We start from the raw sequence: 22,648 nt of genomic DNA, 5'->3' as shown, positions 1-22,648 counted from the left end.
GATTGTTTTTTTTTTCCAGCCAAGAATTTCTTTTATTGTTGTCAGTGTTTCTGCTAAATATATCTCTCCCAGCATGCATATTGCCTTTTCTGTGATGAAATAGCATTTAAAGATATGGCACTTTAATGTTCCTGCTTAAAGCTTTAGGTATGCTCATTACTATTGTGCACCAGACTTTTCTCCTAAGAGTCTGGGTGCTCCGTCTGCATTGCCCCATCTAGATTGAGGGACTTCTTTGTCAGTGAACTTTTCCAAGTCTCTGCTGGTTTTAATGAAAGTGATAAAACATACGCTGGAAAAAGGACAGCCTGTTAAATGACTAGTCCTGGCAAAACATGATAGCCATCTGCAGAAGAATGAGACTAGACCCATGTCTCTCATCCCACACAAAAATCAATTCAAAGCAGATCCAAGTCCCTAGTTTAAACCCACAGCACTGAAACTGCTAGGGACACTTTAGGATACAGGCATTGAAGGAGTGTTCTGAATGGAACCCAATACCATAGAAAATAGACCCAAGAATTGACAATGGGATTTTGAGAAACTAAAAACACTTGATGGGCCAATGAGATGGCTCCGTGGGTAAAGGCACTTGCATCCAAGCCTGAAGACCTGGGTTCAAGCTCCAGAATCCACTTGGTAGGTGGAGAGAACTGATCCTACAAGTTGTCCTCTGACCTCTCCATACCACACACATGCACATACATGCACATGAGAAATGAACAAATATATATTCAAATAAATTAAAATCTTTGACACAATGAAAGGAACTAACTACAAACTGAACAGAACAGAGAGCCTGCAGACCAGGAGACACTTTTTTTTTTTTTTTTTTTTTTTTGGCCAGGACAGATATTCTCAAAAGGAGAAGTACAAATGACTAGTAAATATTTATTAAAGTGTTCAGCATCCTTAATCACTGCAGAAATATCCATGAAAATGGTGTTCAGCATCCTTAATCACTGCAGAAATATCCATGAAAATGACTTAGGTATTCTGTCTCACACACTCTCAGAGTGACTGTCCTAGAGAAAGCAAATGACAGGTACTGGGGAGGATGTGGGGAAGGAGGAACTCTTCCTCACTGGTCTGGGTATAAACTGGTGAAGCCACTGTGGAATTAGGGTGAAAGAGCCTCAGAAAGTCCAACCAGGACTGCCCTATCGCCCAGCGACACCACTCCTGGGCATCTGCCCCAAAGACTCCTGTTCTTATGTAGAAATACACACATGATTGCGTTTTCTGCGGCTCTATTGACAACATCAAGAAAAGGAATCAGTCTGGCTGTCCATCGAAAGGTGAACATATAATGAGAAGGCAGTTTATGCACACATTGGGTTTTATTGAGCAGTAAAAAAAAAAGTGAAGTTTTCCAGAAAGGAGCTGATTTCCAGGGAGGTCGTCCAGTCTCAGAAAGACAAAGAGTACACTTCCTTGTTCCTATACTGATCCTAGATCCTACTTTTTATATGTGTGTGTTTATGTGGGAGTGAGTGTGTGCAGAGGTCAGGGAACTAGAAAATGGCCCAGGAGAAGGGGAAAGGCAGCACTGAGGGGGGCAGTTGGGCAGTGTAATAGAACTCAGAATGCGAAAGTAGGCTGAGTGACGGAGGCTTCTCAATTAGGATTTCCTTCTTCCTAGCTTGTGTCAAGTGGGCATAAAATTAGCTGGCACACTGATGTCTAACCACAGAGAGTGTCTGTGTCCTTAGGAAAGTAGGGTCTTCCCTTGCTGTGACCACAGGAGTGCCAAATATTTGTACATCAGCCACTGGGTGGCAGCATTTAGTCACAACCCGTTCTTAAAGGCCCAAAGCTCTTAGCAGGGGACCTAGTTTGTCTTGAATTTAAATTATGCACCTACAGTTAGTGCCGCCTGATTCCTAGAGGTCTTCCCTGAGTAACAGCTCCTCAGAGGCGACTCCGTTCTGTCCGGCAGCAGCTCGCTTTTTCTTCTCTTAGGAGTCTAGTCTTCAGCATTTCTCTCCTACACCATTTAGTTTTAGTCTCTCTCTCTCTCTCTCTCTCTCTCTCTCTCTCTTTCTCTCCCTGCTATCCTTATTTCCCTGTGGTATAACTGTATTAGTTTACCTGTTGTGTATAACAAATTAACCTCATAACCTAGTATATTAAAAAACAAGCAAATCTTCTCTTGGAATTTCATCCATTTGGAGAAGTGTGGCTGGGCGGTTCTGACGAGGTTTCCTCTTGCCACAAGCTGATGGCCATCTGAAGGCTCCGAGGAGGAGCCTGAGGCACCTCCTAAAATCACTCACAGCGCTTCCTGGGAGATCTTAGTTCCCTGCTCACCTTTGACAGACTTCTTAGGTTTCTCATGAATTCCACTGTAGAATACATATGTGTCCTTACAACGAGGCAGCTTGTATCCCTTAGTACTGGGAATGAGTACTCAATAGATTGGGTTATAGTTAGCATTTCCGTGATTACTAGACAATAGTAAAAAGAATATGGTGTCTAACATAGGCTCTTTCGTGTACCAGGGAATTGGCAGGTTTCACATATTTATTAGCAGATTTATTGATTTTGTAGAGCTCTTTGCTATTGCTACCTCAACTGGGGACTACTTTGGCATATTTCCCCAAGGTCTAAGTGATATGGAGAAAAGAGTTTTTATAAATTTATGATTAACTATATTGTAATTTTTAATTATACTTGATTGCATAATATTTTATAATTAATTATATGATGCTATTCATTCTGATTATCTTTAGTTGTATGCCTTGGATTTTGTTAATTTTAAACATATCAACCAGAAAAGAATGTTACTTTTTTGTATTGTTCTCATTCTCAACACTAACCATAGGTTTAGTGTTGAAGATTATTCAACCCATTTCAACATCTAATTAAATTATTATGGATTTCTTTCTTGATAAAATTAACATTTTTAAATTAACAGATTTAAACAATGAATCTATCTTTTACTCCTAGGTCAACCCTTCTTGCTTGTGGAAGATTATTATTTTAGTTGGTACCGATTTGAATGATTGAATTTATTCAGATTTATTCAGAAGTTTTGTTTCTATAAAGCAGGATTAGAGGCAGAGAGATGCCTCTGTGGGTTGAGGTACTGGCCGCCAAGCCTGATAAACCGAGTTCCATCTCAGAACCTGCATGGCTGAAGGAGAGAAGGAGCTCCCTTAAGTTGTCCCCTGACCTCCACATGTGCACTGTGACTTGAGCATGCCCAGCATATATACACATCTATGCACATAAATAAACAAATAAGTAAACAAGTAGAAACAAAATGCGGCAGGATTAGGTTGTGTGTGTACATGTGTGAGCATTTGTATGTGCTTGCACAGATGTTGTAGTGTGAGGGTGAGAATTGGAGTAGTGGGTGTTTGTGTGTGTGTACTTGTGTGAGCATTTGTATGTGCTTGCACAGATGTTGTAGTTTGAGGGTGGGAGTGGGAGTAGTGTGTGTGTGTACTTGTGTGAGCATTTGTATGTGCTTGCACAGATGTTGTAGTTTGAGGGTGGGAGTGGGAGTAGTGTGTGTGTGTACTTGTGTGAGCATTTGTATGTGCTTGCACAGATGTTGTAGTTTGAGGGTGGGAGTGGGAGTAGTGTGTGTGTGTACTTGTGTGAGCATTTGTATGTGCTTGCACAGATGTTGTAGTTTGAGGGTGGGAGTGCGAATAGGGGGTGTATGTGCTTTGTTATGTCAGCTTCAGAAAATGAGTGGTCATGGCCACCCATTTATTTCTATGCTTTGAAACAGTTTACATAACATGGGGATTATCTGTTCCCTGAAAGTCTGAACAATTTCACTGGGAAACCCATCTGGCTCAGATCATCTTAGAGGCATTCTCTGACTGTTTCCTTCTCGGCATCTGTCATGTCCTCCGTCCTCTTGTTTGCTGGTTCTCTGACTCTCCCCGGTGTCTCTCATGCCCACCGTCCCATCCCCCTGTTTGCTGGTTCTCTGACTCTTCCTGACACCTCTCATGCCCACTGTCCTCCCATTTGCTGGTTCTTCTGGAGTCAGTTTGGGCAGGACTCCCTCACTCTAGACTTAAAGTCTCCACGTACACAATAAGAAAAGCCCCACTAACGCAGCATCTCAGATCAGTATCTTATTAGTCATTCTCCGTTTTGTGTGTCTTCTCACTATGTCTAATTTTGTTCTTGGTTTTCCCTACTTGAAAAAATAAGAGGGAATTAAGAAAAAAAATAAGCCTTTTAATTTTAGCATAGCTCCAAATTGGCAGAAAAATTACAAGCATGGTACAGAGATTTTTTTTTTCTGTCTACACCACCCCTTCAGGGATACCTTTTGTGAGTGTGGTATGTTTGAAGTGAACCAGGCTTGGTATGATCTTATTAAGAAGAGTCCAACTCTATCCACTTTATTCACATTTCTTTAGTTTTTACCTAATTTTCTTTTCCTGTCCCAGGATTCCACGCGTTACATTAGCCTCCTTCGTCAGCTCCTAGTTGTGACACTTCTCCTGCTTCCTGTTTGAGATGATCTTGGCAGTGCTGAGGCACACTGGTCTGGCATTTTGTAGCTTATCCACCAGTTGGAGTTGAGCTCATGATATTCTCATGATCAGACTGAATTGCACACTCTTGGGAAAAAGATGGCGAGGATGGCAGGGTTAGCGTGCCATTTTCATTACATCACGGTGTTAGCTTGCGTACCGACCGCGCTGTCGATGCTCACATCCCTCCCTGGCTGAGGCAGTGTTGGTCTGAGTTTTCTGTTTTTGTAAAGTCACTCCCTTTCCCTCTGGCCAACTGTTGCTTTTATGAGGAAGAAACTATGCATAGTCTCCATCTGAGGAGTGGGGAGCCTAGCTTTGCCTCACTGCGGGCAGCCCATGGGCCTACATTATTCCGTGTTATTCTGCAGGGGAGATGGATCTGTTTCTCTTTTACTCATGCACATCTGTATCAGCATTAGACTGATAAAAGTGGGTTTTGATTTTATACTTTGAGGTAGATTTCAGTGAACTTTATTGGGTTGGCTCCACTTTCCCATTTTGGCCACGCGATGGTCTCTTAGCTGGTACCTGCCTCCCTTTGCCTCATTTCTGTCACTGTGGGATTTGTTCTGTGTCTCTTGCCAGGCATATCTTCTCGTTTTGATTTCTTCTATATTTCCAACCCAAGCTTCGAATCAGGCTTGTCTCCAAGGAGCCCCGATTCCTGTCACTGAAGAGTGGCATTTAACATCAGCATCTGGATGCCAGGTGCAATTTCCACTAGGAAAAGAAATGTGTGTGTGTGTACTAACCCCTTATGGACATGTCTGTAAGTGTGCCTATATGTAGCCTTCTCTGTATGACCCAAAATTGAGTTTGTACACACTCATGTGTCTGCCTGTACTCCACCACCCCACGTGGACCATGTGGCCTAACCCTCTTGCTTATCTGTCATGTTCTAGCCTTCTCTCACCCTCTGCCATCTCCTTACTTAACTCTTCAGTTGCACAGCACACAGACAGTGTCACTAACCCATAGAAGACACTTTGGTCACCTGCAATGTAGTCCTCATGTTTAGTTCCTGTTGCCTTTGGTCTTTCAGGCCCCATTTTTCAGAGAGAGAGAGTTTGGGCACCTTTTCATCTGATTCTATTTCACAAGCTTGCACTTCGCATTTGCTGTATATCTGGATGGTCTCGCCACATTTCTGCATTTCATATGCAGGATTCCTCAGTCTCTTAGTGAGTTTTTCAAAAGATCTGCGAACGTTGATTTTTGTTCTTTATGTTCTGGTGGTAAATGCTTTTTAAAAAGACACGGTGCCGTGCATTCACAATTACTGAGTGATCTAGAATAGTTTAATTGCCCTAAAAGAACTCATGTGTGAACCCTCATTCAACTCTCCTCTCTTCCCCAACCTTCTGGCTTTATTTAATACACTTTCAAGAATGTCGTAGAATTGGAATTTTCAGTGAAAACCTTTCCTGACTTCATTCTTTCACTCAGAAGTACATACTCATGCCTTTTGCTGTCACGGTAGATAGTCTTTTGTTTGTTGTGAATAATATTTCATTCTATTGATCCATATCTCTTCTAGCTGCATTTTTGTTGCTGTGATAAAATATCCTGACAAAAAGCAATTTAGGGGAGAAAGAATTAGTTCCCAGTTCCCCGCTGCAGTCGTCACCGTGAGAAGTTACAGCAGCAGAACTTTGAGACAGGTGGTCACATCACACCAGTGAAGGGGACAGGTGGTCACATCACACCAGTGAGGGGAGACAGGTGGTCACATCACACCAGTGAGGGGAGACAGGTGGTCACATCACACCAGTGAGGGGAGACAGGTGGTCAAGCAGAACGGGTGCTGGAGCCAGGAACCGATGCAGAAGCCATGGAGGGGTGATGATTACTGCCTTGCTCCTCATGGCTTTCTCAGATGGCTTTCTTATAGAACCAGGACCACATGCAAAGGATGGTACCACCCACAGTGAGTTGGGCCTTCCCATGTACTTGTCTGTAAGCAACCTTAAGGGAGACATTTTCTCAGCTGAGATTCCTTCTTCTCCAATGACTCTCTAGCTTGTGTCAAGTTGATGTAAAACTGGCCAGGACAAAGATACATTATGATCAAATTAGTTAATATGAAAACATAAAAAAAATCACTGCTAGAGAAAAAAATGTTTAACATTGCAGTGTCCTTTCTTCTGCATGGAGCTTAGCTAACATGGAAGTTTCTAACTTCCATGAGTCTCCCAAATATATTCTCTCTTTTAAATTAAAAACTCTCTCTCTCTCTCTCTCTCTCTCTCTCTCTCTCTCTCTCTCTCTCTCTGTGTGTGTGTGTGCAGGTAGGTGGGAGTACCTGCATCGCGCATGTGTGGAGATCAGAGGACTTTGTGGAGTTGGTTCTCTCCCTCCACCTTTACTTGGGATGGAGCTCAGGTCTTAAGGCTCGTGCAAGTGCCTTGGCCCATGGAGCCATCTTGCAGGCTTTGTTTTATGTGGCCCAGACTGGCCTTGGATTTGCTCTGAATTCCTGGACCTCTTGAGTTTTCTCCCTATTGCTGAAATTGCAGGTATTTTTTTTTTGCCATCCTGCCCAGCTCAAAGGCATTCTGCTAATGGCTGACTATAGCTTTAAAACCTTCAACTTGGAGGCCTAAAATAAAGAGGAAAACATAATTCTGTTACCGACTGTGTATATTGCCTGTGTCACAAGCGCGGGGATCTGCCTGGGTCACCAACAGAGAATGGGATGCTCTAGCATGTTCACTTGTGTCTAGGAAGTGCTGTCTGGCTGTCCTTTGCAGTTTGTTTCCAGGGCTCATGTGATGATGACTGCCATGTCAACTTGGGAGCCACACTGACTTTTCCAGAAACAGCTGTGGTATGTGGAGCGGACTGAGGAATAGTAGAGAGGTGTTCAATCCTTTCTCTCGCGTCCACTGTGTAGATTATCTTACTTTGTGGACGTTGAACGTTCTTTTTTTCTCTTTTTGTATCAGTAGAGCCTTCACACTGTGAGTTTGAAGACGACTTTTTCTCAGTGTTTCATACCCAGATTTCTCCAGAAAATTATGAAAATTGCATGCAGAATATGAAGATGGGTATGTTTAATTTGTGTGATTACATAGATTGTCACAAGAGGATGTTGGCTGTATACGGAAATAGGGAACTTGGTACAATTTAGAGTAAATGGATGAAGAAGAAGGAGCTAGAGTTTAGGGTCAGCACAAGGGCTTAGGCTGAGCTCAATGGCAGAGAGCTCACCTAGGACTTGGAAGGTACTGGGCTCAGTCACAGCACTACGAACATATGTGGCAAATAATCCTTTGTGAGTTGATCCATGGTGAAGTCACTGATTGAACTTCATTATTGCATCTGATTACTGGATATTTGAAATTTTGCATGATAGTTTTTAAAAAGTAGGTAGCAGACTACCTGTTGCTCTGGCTCTTACAGCCTTTTTTTTTTTTTTTCACAATTGTGATTACATGATCACTTTTAATTTTTTCAATGCTAGATTTTACCTGTGAGGAGGGAAAGAAATGATGCATTGATCAAAACAGAAAGGAAACCTTTTTCAAACACAGAGAGGATTTCCTCTTCCCTAACGAGCTCCAAGCCTTAGGCGCAGGAGTTGTCTTTAGATGTATCACTGGGGCTGGACACTCCACCGTTGTTTGTTCTCTGCATTTTGATTGGTTGTGAGAAAGGGGGAGATTGTTCTCTGCAGGAAAGAGCCTCCCAATTGGTTATCTAATACCAAGTAGTCAGTCTTCAAATCATATCATACAAGTAACTTTATGCAGACTGAGCAGATTGCATTTAAATGTTTGTGTATCTGTATAATATATATGTCTCAACAATTAAAGGAAAAGAGGCCATGATTTGGGAGATACAGAGAGCAAGTTAGGTACCTGGTAGTGGTGGTGGTAGGGGTTGGAGATAGGAAAGAGAAGGAGGGAAATGATATAATTTTATTTTAATTGCAAAATTATTTTAAAAAGTAGGCTGCCACAGATAGAAATCTGGCTTAAGGAGGATGGGGAGAAAATAAATCTAAAACAAAGAAAAAGTCCATACTCTGTTTCTGGGTCAAGAATTTAAAAATTATTTCTTCTATTTATGTTTTTAAGATATATTTTAACATAAACTTAAATGAATTTTTTGTATGATTCACAATTGTAATTATGAAATCACTTTTAACTCTTCCAATACTAGATTTTACCTGTGATGTGCCATTGATCAAAACAGAAAAGAAACTCTTTCCAAGTACAGAAAAGATTGAGCTTAGGAGTAAACTCAGCCAAGACTTTATTAAGCGAAACATCGAGGTAGGTATCTCATGATTTGAGAGACAATGTGGGAGTAAGCCGGGGCCGAAAGGGTCATGGTGTGTAACTTATTTGTTGTCTCATGTGTGCATACATGGTGCACATGCCCATACAGGCTTTCTAGTCTAATTACATCACGTCTCCCATCTTGCCCTGCTCCCCCTCCCCCCCCCCCCGTCTCCTTCTATCCTATTCTGTCTCTTTCAAAACAGCTAGCTGCAGCTAGGCTTTACTTGATCACTCAGGATAGTCGGAAAAGGGTTTGAACAGTACTTTCCTCCAGATTTTAATTTGTACATCAATAAAGTATGCGTGCCAGTGTAACATGAGGGGGCCTGCTTGATGGGGTTTCTGTCCCGCCTGGTACCCCACAGCTGGCAAACCCCCAAAGAAAATCACACAGAGGTCTCCATAAGTTACAAAATTGATTGGTCCATTAGCTCAGGCTACTTCCTAACTCTTGTAGCTTATATTAACCATTGTTCTTATCTATGGTAGCCACATGGCTCAGTACCTTTCTCAGCCGGGCAGATACATCCTGCTTCTTCTGTGGTCTGGGCAGGACTGTGGAGGGCCTTCCTGCTTCCCAGAATACTCCTGTTCTCCTTGCTCCACCTCTACTTCATGTCTAGTTTTCCTGCCTATACTTCCTGCCTGGCCAATCAGCATTTATTTAAAACATGATTGACAGAATACAGACAAGTCTCCCGCACCACGCCAGTATTTATTTATCAACTCATTCTCCTTATGAGACTTGATATTGTAGCTCCTGCATTTAGAACTTGGAGTGAAAACGTTCCTGGCAGAGCAGCAAGGCTGACTTAGAGAGGCCAGCTGGTAATCTACCCCTCTGGCCCCACCTACTGATCCCCCTTCCTACCCCCTTCAGCACCCCCTCCTATCCTCCCCTGATCCCCCAGCATTTGGTCACTATCCTTGATTCAGGGGTCCATCCTTGGTGCACCACAGTTCAGTTAACCTGATTTGGTTTGTCTTTAAGGTACACACAGATGAGTTAAGGGCACAGGGACTTCTTTATTAGCCCAGAATGCTAATTAATTAATCTACAAGATACGTCTGAGGGGTGTTCGACAGTAACAACTTGGACAGCTAGTCACTGGGAAGCCACATTGCAGCAGAGAGAGAGCTGTTTCCTCAGCTCAGGCCTGAAGTTCTCACAACTGGCATGCCATTCCAGGAAGCTTTGTTCCTGAGTCAGTCTGCCACTGCCAGGCTGGCCTCGGCCTCTCTGCCTTCTGTGCTCCATGCGTGTGTAACGTCAGGGAACCGCCTCCAATTTCCTCTACCCTTGTCTCTGCTGGCCCATTGGATCTTGATGTACTGTTTTGTTTCCAAGAGTAGTGGAGTTTTCCGTTTCTGAGTTCTTGCTGATGCACACAATAGCTTCAATTTAGGTCCTCTTCTCTCCTTTCAACAGCAGCAATGGAATCTTTATTTAAATGCCTTCTATGTTAGTCTAGAAATTAATTTATTTTTGAGATAAGGTCTCATGTAGCTCAGGCTGGCCTCACACTTGGTGGACAGTTGAGGATGACCTTGAACTTCTGATCCCTCTGCTTCAACGTCCCAAGTGCTGAAATTATAAATACGCGCCAGGCTGCCCAGCTTTGTAAGGTGCCAGAGATTGAACCGAGGGCTTCATGCTTGGGAGGCTACTCCTACCAACTGATCTGTATGCCCGGTCCCAACATTCTAAAAATTTAAAAGCACTTTCACTAAGTGGATGTGTGGTACCAGAAAGTATCCAAGAGTCTTTCTTGGTGTTTCGGCAAATGTTTTTCTACTTCTACATCTGTATATCCATATCTTCTTTAGCAATACATCTGTCTGTCTATCATCTGTATCTATATATATGGAGAAGAAATTTAAAACAGTTTACACACACACACACACACACACACACACACATATATATATATATATAAATGATTTTTGGTGGCTGGGCAATGGTGGCATACACCTTTAATCCCAAAACTCTGGAGGCAGAGGCAGAAGGATCTTTGTGAGTTCTAGTCCAGCTTGGTCTACAAGAGCGAGTTCAAGGACAGTCAGGACTACACAGAGAAACCCTGTTTTGTGGTTAATAAGAAGGCCTGCCCGGAACCAATGAGATAACTCAGTGGGTAAATAAAGGGTGCTTGCCTCGAGCCTGAGTTCTCTTCCTGGGCTCACACAATGAGAGAAAGGGCTCTTCAAGTTGTCTTCTGGCCTCCATATATGTGCTATAGCTGACAGATGCACACATGAGTTCCAGAGCTTGTGACACACACACACACACACAGATAAAAGAGGGCTTGCATGTCCTGAAAATACCTGCTTGGAGAATGGTCATCTATAAAAGATTTGTCATAAAATAAAATTACCTAGCAAATCAAAATGCCCAATCTCTCCAGTTTTGAAATTCAGTGTGTCTATTTTGTAGAGTTCTCATTTATCCTTGGACTCCACACTGCACTGTTGCTTACATTTCTTACTAATACATCCTGTAGTTGGCCAAGAGCCCCAGAAGCCCGGTGGTTATGATCGACAGAGAGAAGAAAAGGCTGGACGAGCTCCTCAAAGGCCTAGATGACACAGACTCGGGCCTGTCCAGTTCTGAGGTATGTAAACTCGGATTGTCAATGACTTTACCTTTCTTAATCTTTATTACTTCATCAGCTTTTCAGCCCAAATTGACACTTTTCCCCTTAGAAGATATTCTCTGCATTAAAACCCTAATGTTTTCCAAGTTATTCCCTCAAAGAAACATGCTCTTCGTGCTCCCTGAAACACTTGGCATTCTGGTCTGACTTTTATTTCCTCGGACTGAATAAGGATTTGACAGGACCAGAGCATCTTGGCTCTGCCCGTATCCCCTTGCCGCATCTGTTTGTGTCAGATGGCTTGCAGCCAAGTGGGAGACCAGGGTGTACAGGCACACAGGGCAGCGTTGACTGGCAGTTCTAGAGCAGTCCATATGCAGTGATAGCTGTGGTCACAGGGAGGCTGTGCCAGATAACGCTAGGCCTCAGCTCTGTGACTATCCCCAGCTGCCAGGATCCTGCAAACATTTTGAGAGAAGCTAGAATATCAGACTTTTAAATGGGAAGCATGTGTTTTAAATGTCACCAATTAATTTCTTGGAAAAAATTGTATGTGAACAAACATAATAGCCCTTCTTCCACCCCAAATCCAAAGCAAACATCAGAACCTCACAGATTACAACCTCTGAAGGCCCAGTGGCTGCTGGGTGCAGTAATGGAGGCTGGAGCGCGGGGCAGATGAAGCGCACTGCTAAGCGCCACCGAAATCTGAGGTTACTTCAGTTTTGCTCATTAGGGTAAATATCTTAGTTTACTAACAAAAACTTAGGTAGCAGAATTAGACACCCAGGTTTCATTGTTAGTTATCAACTGTGCAGCTGGGTGAGCCACTTTCTGTGGAGGTGGTCAGTATACGTACCTCTCTCTTTAACTGTTCTTGCATTGCTTTGACAATTGCTTTTGTGATTAATATTGTTTGGCTTATTGGCTTAGTTAGTATTTATGTTTTATCCCTCACATATTTTAAACACATAATATCAATTTAAGCAGTATTTTTATTATTTTTAGGTATCTTTTGTTGTTATTTGGAATGACCACTGAGAATATTTGGAACATTTCCTGACTTTAAATTATGGATTTTAGCCTGGTGGTGGTGGCGCACGCCTTTAATCCCAGCACTCCGGAGGCAGAGGCAGGTGGATCTCTGGGAGTTTGAGGCCAGCCTGGTCTACAAGAGCTAGTTCCGGGAAGGGGACCAAAGCTACAGAGAAACCCTGTCTCAAAAAACCAAAAAAAAATTATGGATTTTAATAATCATATTTGATCTTTTTATTCACTAACTCTTTTTCCCACACATTATTTGGGAATCCAGTCCTATTTCTGACCTGGTATTGTTATATCTATCAACTTCAGAAGTAGTTCCTTGTCCTGGTTGGGTTTGTGTGTCAACTTAACACAAGCTAGCGTCATCATAGAGGAAGGAGCCTCAGTTGATGAGAGAGGCCTCCATGAGATTCAGTTATAAGGGTTTTTTCTCAATTAGTGATCAATGGGGGAGGGCCCAGCCCGTGGGTGGTGCCACCTCTGTGCTGGTGGTCCTGGATTCTATAGGAAAGCAGGCTGAGCAAGCCAAGAGAAGCAAGTCAGTAAGCAGCACTCTCCATGGCCTCTGTATCAGCTCCTGCCTCCAGGATCCCGCCCTGTTTGAGTTCCTGTCCTGACTTCCTTCGGCGATGAACAGCAATGTTTGGAAGTGTAAGCCGAAAAAACCCTTTCCATCAGAACTTGGTTTTTGGTCATGTTGTTTCGTCACGACAACTAAGAAATTCCTAAAATTTTACATCTTGACCGGCCTAGGCTTGTGGGAGGGTTGGTTTTCTCTTCCCCCACTCCTTTCTGGAAATAACATGACATAGTCAGAGCCCTTAGGTCATTTTCTGGGTGCAGAAACCACAGTTGAATACCACTCTTCACACTTTGTTCCACCTTTGCAGCCCTGAGTCTGACAAGTCCCGGATGCAGCTCTTTGTGCCCATTCAGATGGGCTCACCTGTGCCCGATACACAATCATGCCCTATAAACATTCAGTGTGGCAATTTTGAATGGATCCTATAATTGAATCTTAATTTTTAAAGTTTCGTCTTTATTTATGAGCATGCATGCATGCTGTTCACGTGTATGTGCCCACAGAGGCCAAAGCGGGGCATCAGATCTGGAGGTGGAGTTATGGGCAGTTGTGAGCTACCTGATGTGGGTGCTAGGACCAGCGCTTGGTTCTTTTGCAGAAGCAGGGCCAACTCTTAACCACTGAGCCATCTCAGCAACTGCCGTGATTGGCTGAGACTCAGTTACTTGGCTACAATAGCATACTGTTAGGTTATAACTGGTTTATATCTTAAGCTAGCTATAGTCCACTATACACAAAGATTTTAGGCTAAACTTATTTGGGCATGGAGACTAGCTAAGGTCAAATTATTTTGCTTCACTGGGATAAAGTTTAAAAATATTGTATTTATTATCAGTTAAAGCTGATTTCTTCCCATCATGTCATAGTTTTATTTTTTTGTGTGTTTGTAATTTTTAAGTAGAATAGTGATTATATGAACAAGAATCATATGAGGCTGAGGGAGCCCAAAGAGGCCCTCAGAAGACACTTCACACAGACTGAGAAGAGAACGCAATCATAGCTTTCCTACCTTTTACTACCCAGGGTTGGTGGTGTGCTTATAAGCCTGGGCTCTGATGGAGAGCTCTGAGAAGTATGTTTTGAAGCAAATGTCGCATGGGAATGACCTGGTCACATTGGTTTCCTTTTAGGGTGACCAGTGTGGTTGGCTGGTCCCGGGAGAAGGCTACACCCTTGCAGCCACGGAGTCTCAGAAACTTGCTCAGATTGACACGAAACTTCAGGAATTCTCTGTGCTCCCACCAACGGTCTTCAGTCTTTCTCCAAGACTCGAGAGTCAGAGCAATAAGGTATGTTATTTATTTTTGTTTGTTTATTTGAGGAGAGAGGGGGAGTTGAGACAGGGTCTCTTTCTATAGTAGTCCTGGCTGTCCTGGAACTCGCTCTGCAGAACAGGCTGGCCTCAAACTTACAGAGATCTTCCTGTTTCTGCCTCCCAAGTGCTGGGACTAAAGGCCTGCAGCTCCATGCCTGGCTGAACGATAAGCTGTGTTTAACCCAGGTTAATGCCTGCAAACATTACCACACATGCTTTCTGATCTCAGCTGGAGAGGTTTGTCCCAGCTGCTCTTCTGTGAGTACAACTGAAGATTTTCAGTTTTTCCAGCAGTGTGTATTTTCTTTCGGTTATGTCTACTTTTTTTGTTTTGTTTTGTTTGTTTTTTTCAAGACAGGGTTTCTCTGTAGCTTTGGAGCCTGTCCTGGAACTAGCTCTTGTAGCCCAGGCTAGCCTCGAACTCACAGAGATCCACCTGCTTCTGCCTCCTGAGTACTAGGATTAAAGGTGTGCGCCACCACTGCCTGGCTGGTTATGTCTACTTTCTACCCATTTAACTTTCAGTTTGAAATTTTCTAAATTGAGAAATGGGGCAGTTGAGAAGCGACTTATTTTAATAATATCATTTCATTGTGATGTAAGGTAACTTGCAGTCATGATTAGGAAGAAGGAAGAAAAGTTAATAGTATTCATCAGTCCTTCCAGCCTTTCATCTTTTGGGCCTAGATGTGAACAGAGCCGGTCATGTGCCTCTTACCTGTCACGTTCTTCGAGGTCCTTTAATAGCAAGAACGAAGCTTTCCTGTGATAATCTCTGTCCTCTGACAGCTCTGAAATAAGTGTGGATGGCTCGCTCCAAACTTCTGTGAAGTGCAGAGAGTGTAGTGGACAGAGAAGAGCAGGGCTCGACACAGCGAACTTCCTTCCTGCTCCTCTGCATTCCAGTTCCAAAGGGCTGGTTTGGGCTTGGGTGGTGGTATGGAGAGAAAGTGGTATGTGTGTGCGCGTGTGCGTGTGTGCGCTTGTGCGTGCATGTGTGTGTGTTGAGGGGTGATTTTGCCATCTCTCTTTCAGCTTTGTAAAAGTCTAAGCAAATCATTTTTCACACAGTTCTATGGTTGTGGGGTTTTCTTTTGTCTTTCAAAAAATTTAAGTATCAGTAATTTATCAGTAAGTCCTTTCTAGAAGATACTATTGCTAACTGAAGTTACCTTAGCTAAAGAAACTCTGTTAAGATGTCCTGAAGAAACAGTTTAATAACTGGTGGCACCTTGGGAGCTATCTCAGCTTCCCTAGGTTAAGTTTCTAAGAGTGGGGAGGGAGCTATGCCTGACCCCTTGAGGCAGAAGCTAGATTTTTGCTAGATTTTGTTTTCATCATCTAAGTCACATTTTTCTTCCAGAGCCCACATTATGGTTCAGGTAAAGTCATCTCTGAGCCATAATGAAATGGAGAAACCAGTGTACACCTGTGCCGGTGCGGGCTGAGATGGTGCAGTTTTATGGGAAACAAAGAAAAGAGAAAACTGCTCTTGGGCTTCCCACTGAATGCAGGAACAGACCAGGAGCGTCATGGTTGCTGAAAAGAAGTAACTGATGCTTCTTCCACACAAAACAGCAGATCTTCTCAACATGTGTTCAGTTTCCTCTTGGAGCTTCTCGCCCAAACCAGCACTGCACATTGAACTTTCAAGCAGAAATGCAAACCTAGCGAATTCATTCATGGTGATTATCTTTGAATTGTGAGGTCTTCTGAATAAGTTCACTGAAAAGAATGCGTAAGCTTTTTTTATCTCTGTGTTGCTGGTGAATGGGCTCCAATCTGTTGTTGAGCACAAACACTTAGCATTTGAATTCGTCTTCGTTTCATTCTTCTGCAGACCATTAGGCTCATCAGTGGTGTTTCTTCACGAGCCTTTAGGAGAATGCCTTTTAAGTGGATTACACATTCCTACTTAAAGACTTATTCTTATTTCTGTGTGCGCACGTGTGCGAGTGTGCCTGCTGGCCTGTGTGTGTCTACGTGCATGTTCACGTGGGTGCTAGCAGAGACTGGAAGAGGGTGCCGAGCCTTGAAGCTGGAGTTGCAGGCGGTTGTGAGCCACTCTGAGTGCTTCACAGAGCCGTCAACACTTGTAACTGCAGAACCATCTCTCCTGTTTCTAGATTTCTGCTTTCAAACCAATCCAACAAACATTTAACCTAGGGCTTACTGTTTATTAGAAATTACAGGGACTTAAAGATAAGTCAGGCACATAGTTTACCTTAGAGTACAAAAGCCTTGCTTTGAGTAACATTTTTCAGATCGAGCAGGTTCTGTTTAAGATTATATATGTGTGTTCATATATACATTTAACAACAATAAAAAAAAAATAAGAGGTCACTGAAGTTTCTGCTTCCAAAGCATGAGGACCCGAGTTTGATTCCCAGAACTCACCTCAAAAAAGCCACAGAAGACTGACTGCCCACCACATAGCTGAAGGCTGGAGCTGGTGGCTTTGGTGCCAGATAAATTCACAGATGGGTTTCCTTAGGCTCACAAAGTGTTTACAAATGTTCATAGTCAATATTTAAAAGTTAGGTGAATTCAAATGAAAATGCTAGTTTCTAGTTTTTCTTTGAGAAATTAGAGAATATGCCAGCCCTTCGCCTGATCCTTGGTGTGGGCTAGTGAACTAGCCTGAGCTGGGTGGCAGCTAGTGTCTCTTCTGGTTCTCCACTTTCCTGTCCACTCGCCGTTCTGTATCATGTTGTCAAGAAAATGGTTTTCTGCACAAGTTGAACACACACAGGCTCCCTGGCATAGCTGCTTGTGGTTACAGTGTGATGTTAAGTTGGTAGGCATGGAAACCTATGACGCACACTTTGAAGGTCTCTAGAAATGATCACAGAGGGTACAACCAAAGCTCTGGTCTTTGCGAGAGGGAAGGGGAACATCACCTTTCCTTGCCCTTAGAAGTTTGCCTGTTGTGACGTCCTTATATTAATCACATGCCTGGTGCTCTTAACTATGGAAAAATGTTCTTTAAAGATTTATTTATTTTATGTATGTGAGTGCTCTATCTGCATGTATGCCTTTGTGTCAGAAGAGGGCATCAGATCCCACTATCGATGGTTGTGAGCCACTATGTGGTTGGTGGGAATTGAACTCAGGACCTCTGGAAGAGAAAGCAGTGCTCTTAACCACTGAGCCATCTCTCCAGCCCCAACTATGGAAAAAAGTTTTTAAAGCAACATTTGCCTTTTCTTCTGTGAAAACAAAACCTGTTCTCTCGCTGCTGCTGTAATATTAACAATGTTGTGGCTGCGGTTTCCTTATGTGCTTTTAATCCTCATCTTTGGGAGCCAAAGAGAGCCAATCTCAGCTGTGTTTATTCCTAGGATCTGTGGATTAACCGTGCATACCTGTGCTTACCAATCTCTTGAGTTGCCAACAAGACAGTCAGTTCTTTCTCTGTATTGGAAAGCGCCCTGTAAAGTTGAGTGATGGCATATAATTTTGTTTTTCTCATTTGTTGCGTAGACTAGATTCCAGCTTTCTCCAGAAATATCTATGATATGGGAGAGTAGTGTAACATTCAGTTCCTTAAATCCTCAGCAACTGGATTCAATAGTCAGTGCTATTCTTCTTGGCTCTTGTAAAGACACAGACTTTCTTCATCTCTCATGCGATCAGTCTTACTAAATCTAGGATTCCACTTCATGGTTAGAGGGTTCTCCCCCTGCCCCCCATCAAAGGCGAGTTTTCAGAAATGTCTCTTACTGACAAGAGGTAGTTCTTTGTTCTCAAACCACCTAACTTAATTGAATATAATGACTCTCCTTAACTTGATTTTTGTCCTGTGCTTAGAACATTAATTCCATCACTCACAGTTTGGTAATGCAAAAACAAACAAACAAACAACCCCCCCCCCCCCGAACCCTGCAACTATTTGAGTGAAGACATAGTATTTATATTCATCTCTTTTCTTGCCAAAAATCACACAACTGCTGACAGCAAAAAAATGAGTTTGGTTTGTTTGTTTCTTTCTCAACACTAGCTAACTTAGGAGCAATTTGACATGTAATCCTGAAAAACTATATATTGCCAAGTCCATTCCCCCCAGATTTAAAGCATGGGTTCAGAGCAGGAATCCAGTTACCACTTGGTTTATGCCAGTTACAAGCCCTGAGTTTACCTCCCTGCAGAAACCACGGCAGCGTGTCTCAGGGGCATCTGCGTTTGCACTGAAGAATAAACCAGAACTTACTTTAGCATTCCTGGCCTCTAGAGCCAGGCTATTGGAATTCTCGTTTAGATCTGGGAAATTGCCCTCGTCTCCCAGCCCTCATTTTTACAGATTATTTTGAATTTTATACTTTTTTTTTCTCGTGATGTCTCCAATGCTGGCAAGGTTTCTTTCGTTTCATGGCAACATTCCAAGATGATAAAAATAGTCTGTTTGAAAGATTTTCCCCACTACATTTGGGCAATTGACCCATGTGAGACAAGAAATAGGAGTGACTCGTAGACACGCAGAAAGTGAGCCTGGACGTGCAGGGCAGGCTGGCTTCTCCCACGCAGGTCTGTGCTCTTACCGCATGGCTTCTCTGAATATCAAATAACTCAGTGAGCTCTGAGTAATTTCCTTTGAATTTGACTTATGAAAAATGAGTTTATTTAGCTTCAAAGGCCTCTGTGGGCCCAGCCAACATCACAGATATTTTTTAAAGGGTAAACTCAGAATCTCTTGGCAATCACTTAGTCAGAATAACAAATATCAATTTACCTCAGGGTTAATTTTCTCCTTCTGATGCCATCAGGCACTCTGAGTACATCACGGAGAGCTTTGCTGAGTTCTCTGCGAAATCCTTGCTGTCTGACTCAGAGTTACAGGAGCAATCTGTTGCTCAGAGACTCCACTGAATTAAATCTCAAAGATGGTGAAGATGGCACCAGTCTGCAGTGGATCACTGGAGAGCACCAGTGATGTTCACTGTTCTCTCCTGGCTTGCCTTCATTACATGATATTGCTCAGATCCTTGAACTAGACAGTTATGCTGTCAGAGAAAACGACCAAGGGACCAAGAAAAGATCTCACACACCCTCCCTCCCAGTGCAGAGAACTGCAGATGAGGCAGCAGAAGTTGAGACTTGGGAAGAGGGGATGGCATCTTAGTTGCATACCTGATGGTCCTAGCGGAGTCTGACTGAGCTCTGACCGCCAGGCCTGCACTGTTGAAAATGCAGAACACAATCTCTGTCAGAGCAGAACGGAAAGAGGGTTGGTGGAATGCCATGCTTGCTTAAAAATTTTAAAATAAATGACCTTTCTACTTATGAAATTAGTACATTTACTGTAGAAAATTCAAGAACCACAAAGACTAAGAACATTGGAACACACACACATACACTGAATGCAGGGCTTCATGCATGCCAGTCAAGTATTCTATTACTGAAATAGATTCCCATTATTAAATCAAGTTTTATTTTTTTCAAATCATCAAGTTAATTACTGTTAAACTTTCTTCCAGTTTATTCCTGTGCAAAGACAGCTACTGACCCCTTCCCAGGCAATATATCAGTTGGGACAAGAAACAGAAAGCACAGCCAGCTTGGATTTCAGATGCTTGTGCCACTGTGTGCAGCTTTTTAGTGGGTTCTGGGAACTCAAACTCAGGTCCTTGGGCTTGTGACAAGCGTTTCACACACTGAGCCCGTGAGTGAATTATCTCACTTTTAAATTAGGAACCTGACCTGGATGAAGAAGGAAATATGGAGCCAGCTCCAGGAGAAAAGATACTCCGGGACAACAAAGAGCAAAGGGACCAGCGGTCTCGACTGAGAGCCATTGATGGGAAGCTGAGAGAGATCAATGAACAGGTGTGCACTTTCTCACTTGGCCTGATCGTAGTCCTTCATTGACCTGAGAAGCTGCTCAGTTAGGGTCTCACTTAGCCTGATCGTAGTCCTTCATTGTACCGAGAAGCTGCTCAGTTAGAGTGTTTTTATCTGTTGAATTGGGCATGAGACCTTGCCAGTCTAAATCAAAGCAAAAAATATGATTCATAGGATTTAAGATGATAATATTATTTAGTAATTTACACATGTATTACCTGTAAAGTACTATCTGAACTCAGAATCATAGTGCACAATGATCTGTCTGATAGGAACACACATGTGGAAAATATTCTTATGTATTAGCCTTAATGCTTAAATATTCCCACCTTTGGTTTACAATTAATACAGTTTTAGTTTTAATACAGGGTTAGTAATTTTAAGCCTACTACATATTTTCTTGCTTTTAATTTAAAGCTATATTATTACTGATGACAGATTATATATATATTTTATCTAGAGTCTCACTATGTAGCCCAGGCTGGGCTTGGACTTGGTTTTAAGGTGGGAAGGAGTCTTTTGGTTAACAAAAGTTTTTGCGGTACAGTACATCACGCCAGGGAAAGTGTGGTGGAGAGTGTGACTTTAGCCACTGACTGTGGCAGCAGGAGCCTGAGGCAGTTGGTCACAATGTGTCTGAAGTCAGGAAGCAGAGAGAACAGAGGAACAGTCTCTGATGGATGCTTCTGGGAACTGCTTATTCTGCCTTATTTTCTTATTCTTGACCCCATGATGGAGGATCCTTTCCAGATACTGCTGTCTAAGCTCAGGATCCGAGTTTGAATCCTGAAAGTTATGGTGGAAGAAAGAACCAACTCTTGAAAGTTTTCTTCTGACCTCCATACATGTGCTGTGGCACCCACCTGCCCTCACACACATACACACATACCCATAAACATACAACATGCACGCACACACACATACCTCACATTGCATGCACACGCACATACATCACCTGCACACATTATTATAATACAATAATTTAAAAATCCCTGATTTGGTGAAAGGTATCATATATGGCTACAGGATTGGTGAGTTGAAGATCAAACCCACAGCCAGTCTTAGGGAAGGAAAAGGAAGAGCTAAACACGTTACAGGAGTCCTGATACCCAGTCCCGGAGACACCTGGCTCCCGGGACTGGCTCATGAGAAAAGGCAGGAAAAGCTGCCTCATTCTGTGCTCCTATGGTTGCCGATAGCTGTCGTGGTCAAGGTTAGCAGAGAGAGCGGGAGTCAATCATTCTGTAGATGGCCGCGGGCCTGTCGTTGCCAGTGAACTTAGCTGTTAGGAGTTATGGGAAGAAGACACAGCACAGGGAGGTTGAACCCCATACATTTGTATTGAACTGAATATTCACACAGGACCCCAAGAAACAGCTACATAAAACGGCCTCCCTGGGCAAGCTCTCTATTACTTGCCATACAAATGACAGACAGTCTTTGGGGCGGGCACTCTTGTGGTTTCCTCCCTCAGAAGTGGATTTCTGTTGTTTTGGGCATTCTTGTTCCATCCAGCCTTTTACCCCCCCCCCCCCCCACACACACACTTTATAACTTCCCAGACTTATAGTCCTGTTTTGCATGCGTCAGTTGTGGACACCATAGTTATGATCCAAATTGCTCAACTTTGTGATGTTAGTATGTTTTGAGAATTTTTTCAGGAGGAGATGTGAGCAATCCCCTCCCCCCAATTCCTTAAGTCCTAAAGCTCAACTCCACCAAAGTTCACCGTGGGGACCAATGAGTTCACTAGGCTTACTTCCAGATCCTGAGTGGAGGGTTATGGGCAGGAGTATGGGTGAGCTTAAAGCATTTCCAGTAGAAGAGCTATGCTCACATGGACGGAGGCTTCCCATGCTGCATGGATGGAGTCCTTCCCCAGCCTTCCTCAGCCTAGATATGTTAGCTCATTCCCAGGCCCCAAGGTTACATGAGATTAGGGCAGAATCTGACCGGGAAGAGTGGATCCTCCCGCGAGGGTCCAGTGACCCGCTTCATCCCCTCCTCCTTTGAGGGAATGCCTAGTTGGCAAGCTCAGCTGTGATCTTCACATCAGTCTCAGGAAGACGGCAGTTATTCTGCTCTGATGATAGGACTGTGTATTTGGGTGAGCTTGTTTCTAGACTGAGGATGGGAGCACAGACAGTGAAATGGAAGCTGGAGGGGGGTAATCATGCAGAGGACCCGTGATATCATCATCCTGGCCAAGGACAGATGAAAGGTGGAAATGCTGAGAGCGAGGGGAGGAGAAAGGACAGGATTGGGTCTCTGAGGGCCAGAAGAGTGCGCTGGTGAGCAGCAGCCCACGGGAAGCCCATCAGCAGGGATTGGCGGTCTCTCTGACAACCTTCCAAAAAATAGAGGCAGTAGGCATTGAGTGGAAACAGGGTGAGGAGAGCTTGGATAATTGCAATGGAGGGTCAGAGGGGCGAGGGAGTTGATGGTACTTCAGATTTCATAACCAGAGGAAAAATGAATGC

At 43.2% G+C, this 22,648-nt stretch overlaps 1 protein-coding gene across 1 annotated transcript in view; it reads left to right on the top strand.

Annotated features, from left to right (window-relative positions):
• Nucleotides 1-22,648, top strand: part of Fsip1 (fibrous sheath interacting protein 1) — a 111,881-nt gene that overhangs the window by 6,402 nt on the left and 82,831 nt on the right. The window contains exons 5-9 of the mRNA XM_041679212.1: nt 7,454-7,555; nt 8,673-8,785; nt 11,296-11,406; nt 14,146-14,304; nt 20,019-20,153. Of these exons, the coding sequence (XP_041535146.1) occupies nt 7,454-7,555; nt 8,673-8,785; nt 11,296-11,406; nt 14,146-14,304; nt 20,019-20,153 (620 nt within the window). The remainder of the gene's footprint in view (nt 1-7,453; nt 7,556-8,672; nt 8,786-11,295; nt 11,407-14,145; nt 14,305-20,018; nt 20,154-22,648) is intronic.

This window comes from Microtus oregoni, unplaced genomic scaffold, assembly GCF_018167655.1.
Source record: "Microtus oregoni isolate MIOR12 unplaced genomic scaffold, Mior012 000031F_ref0000149, whole genome shotgun sequence".
NCBI lineage: Eukaryota > Metazoa > Chordata > Mammalia > Rodentia > Cricetidae > Microtus > Microtus oregoni.
This window is presented reverse-complemented; position numbering and strand designations above follow the sequence as displayed.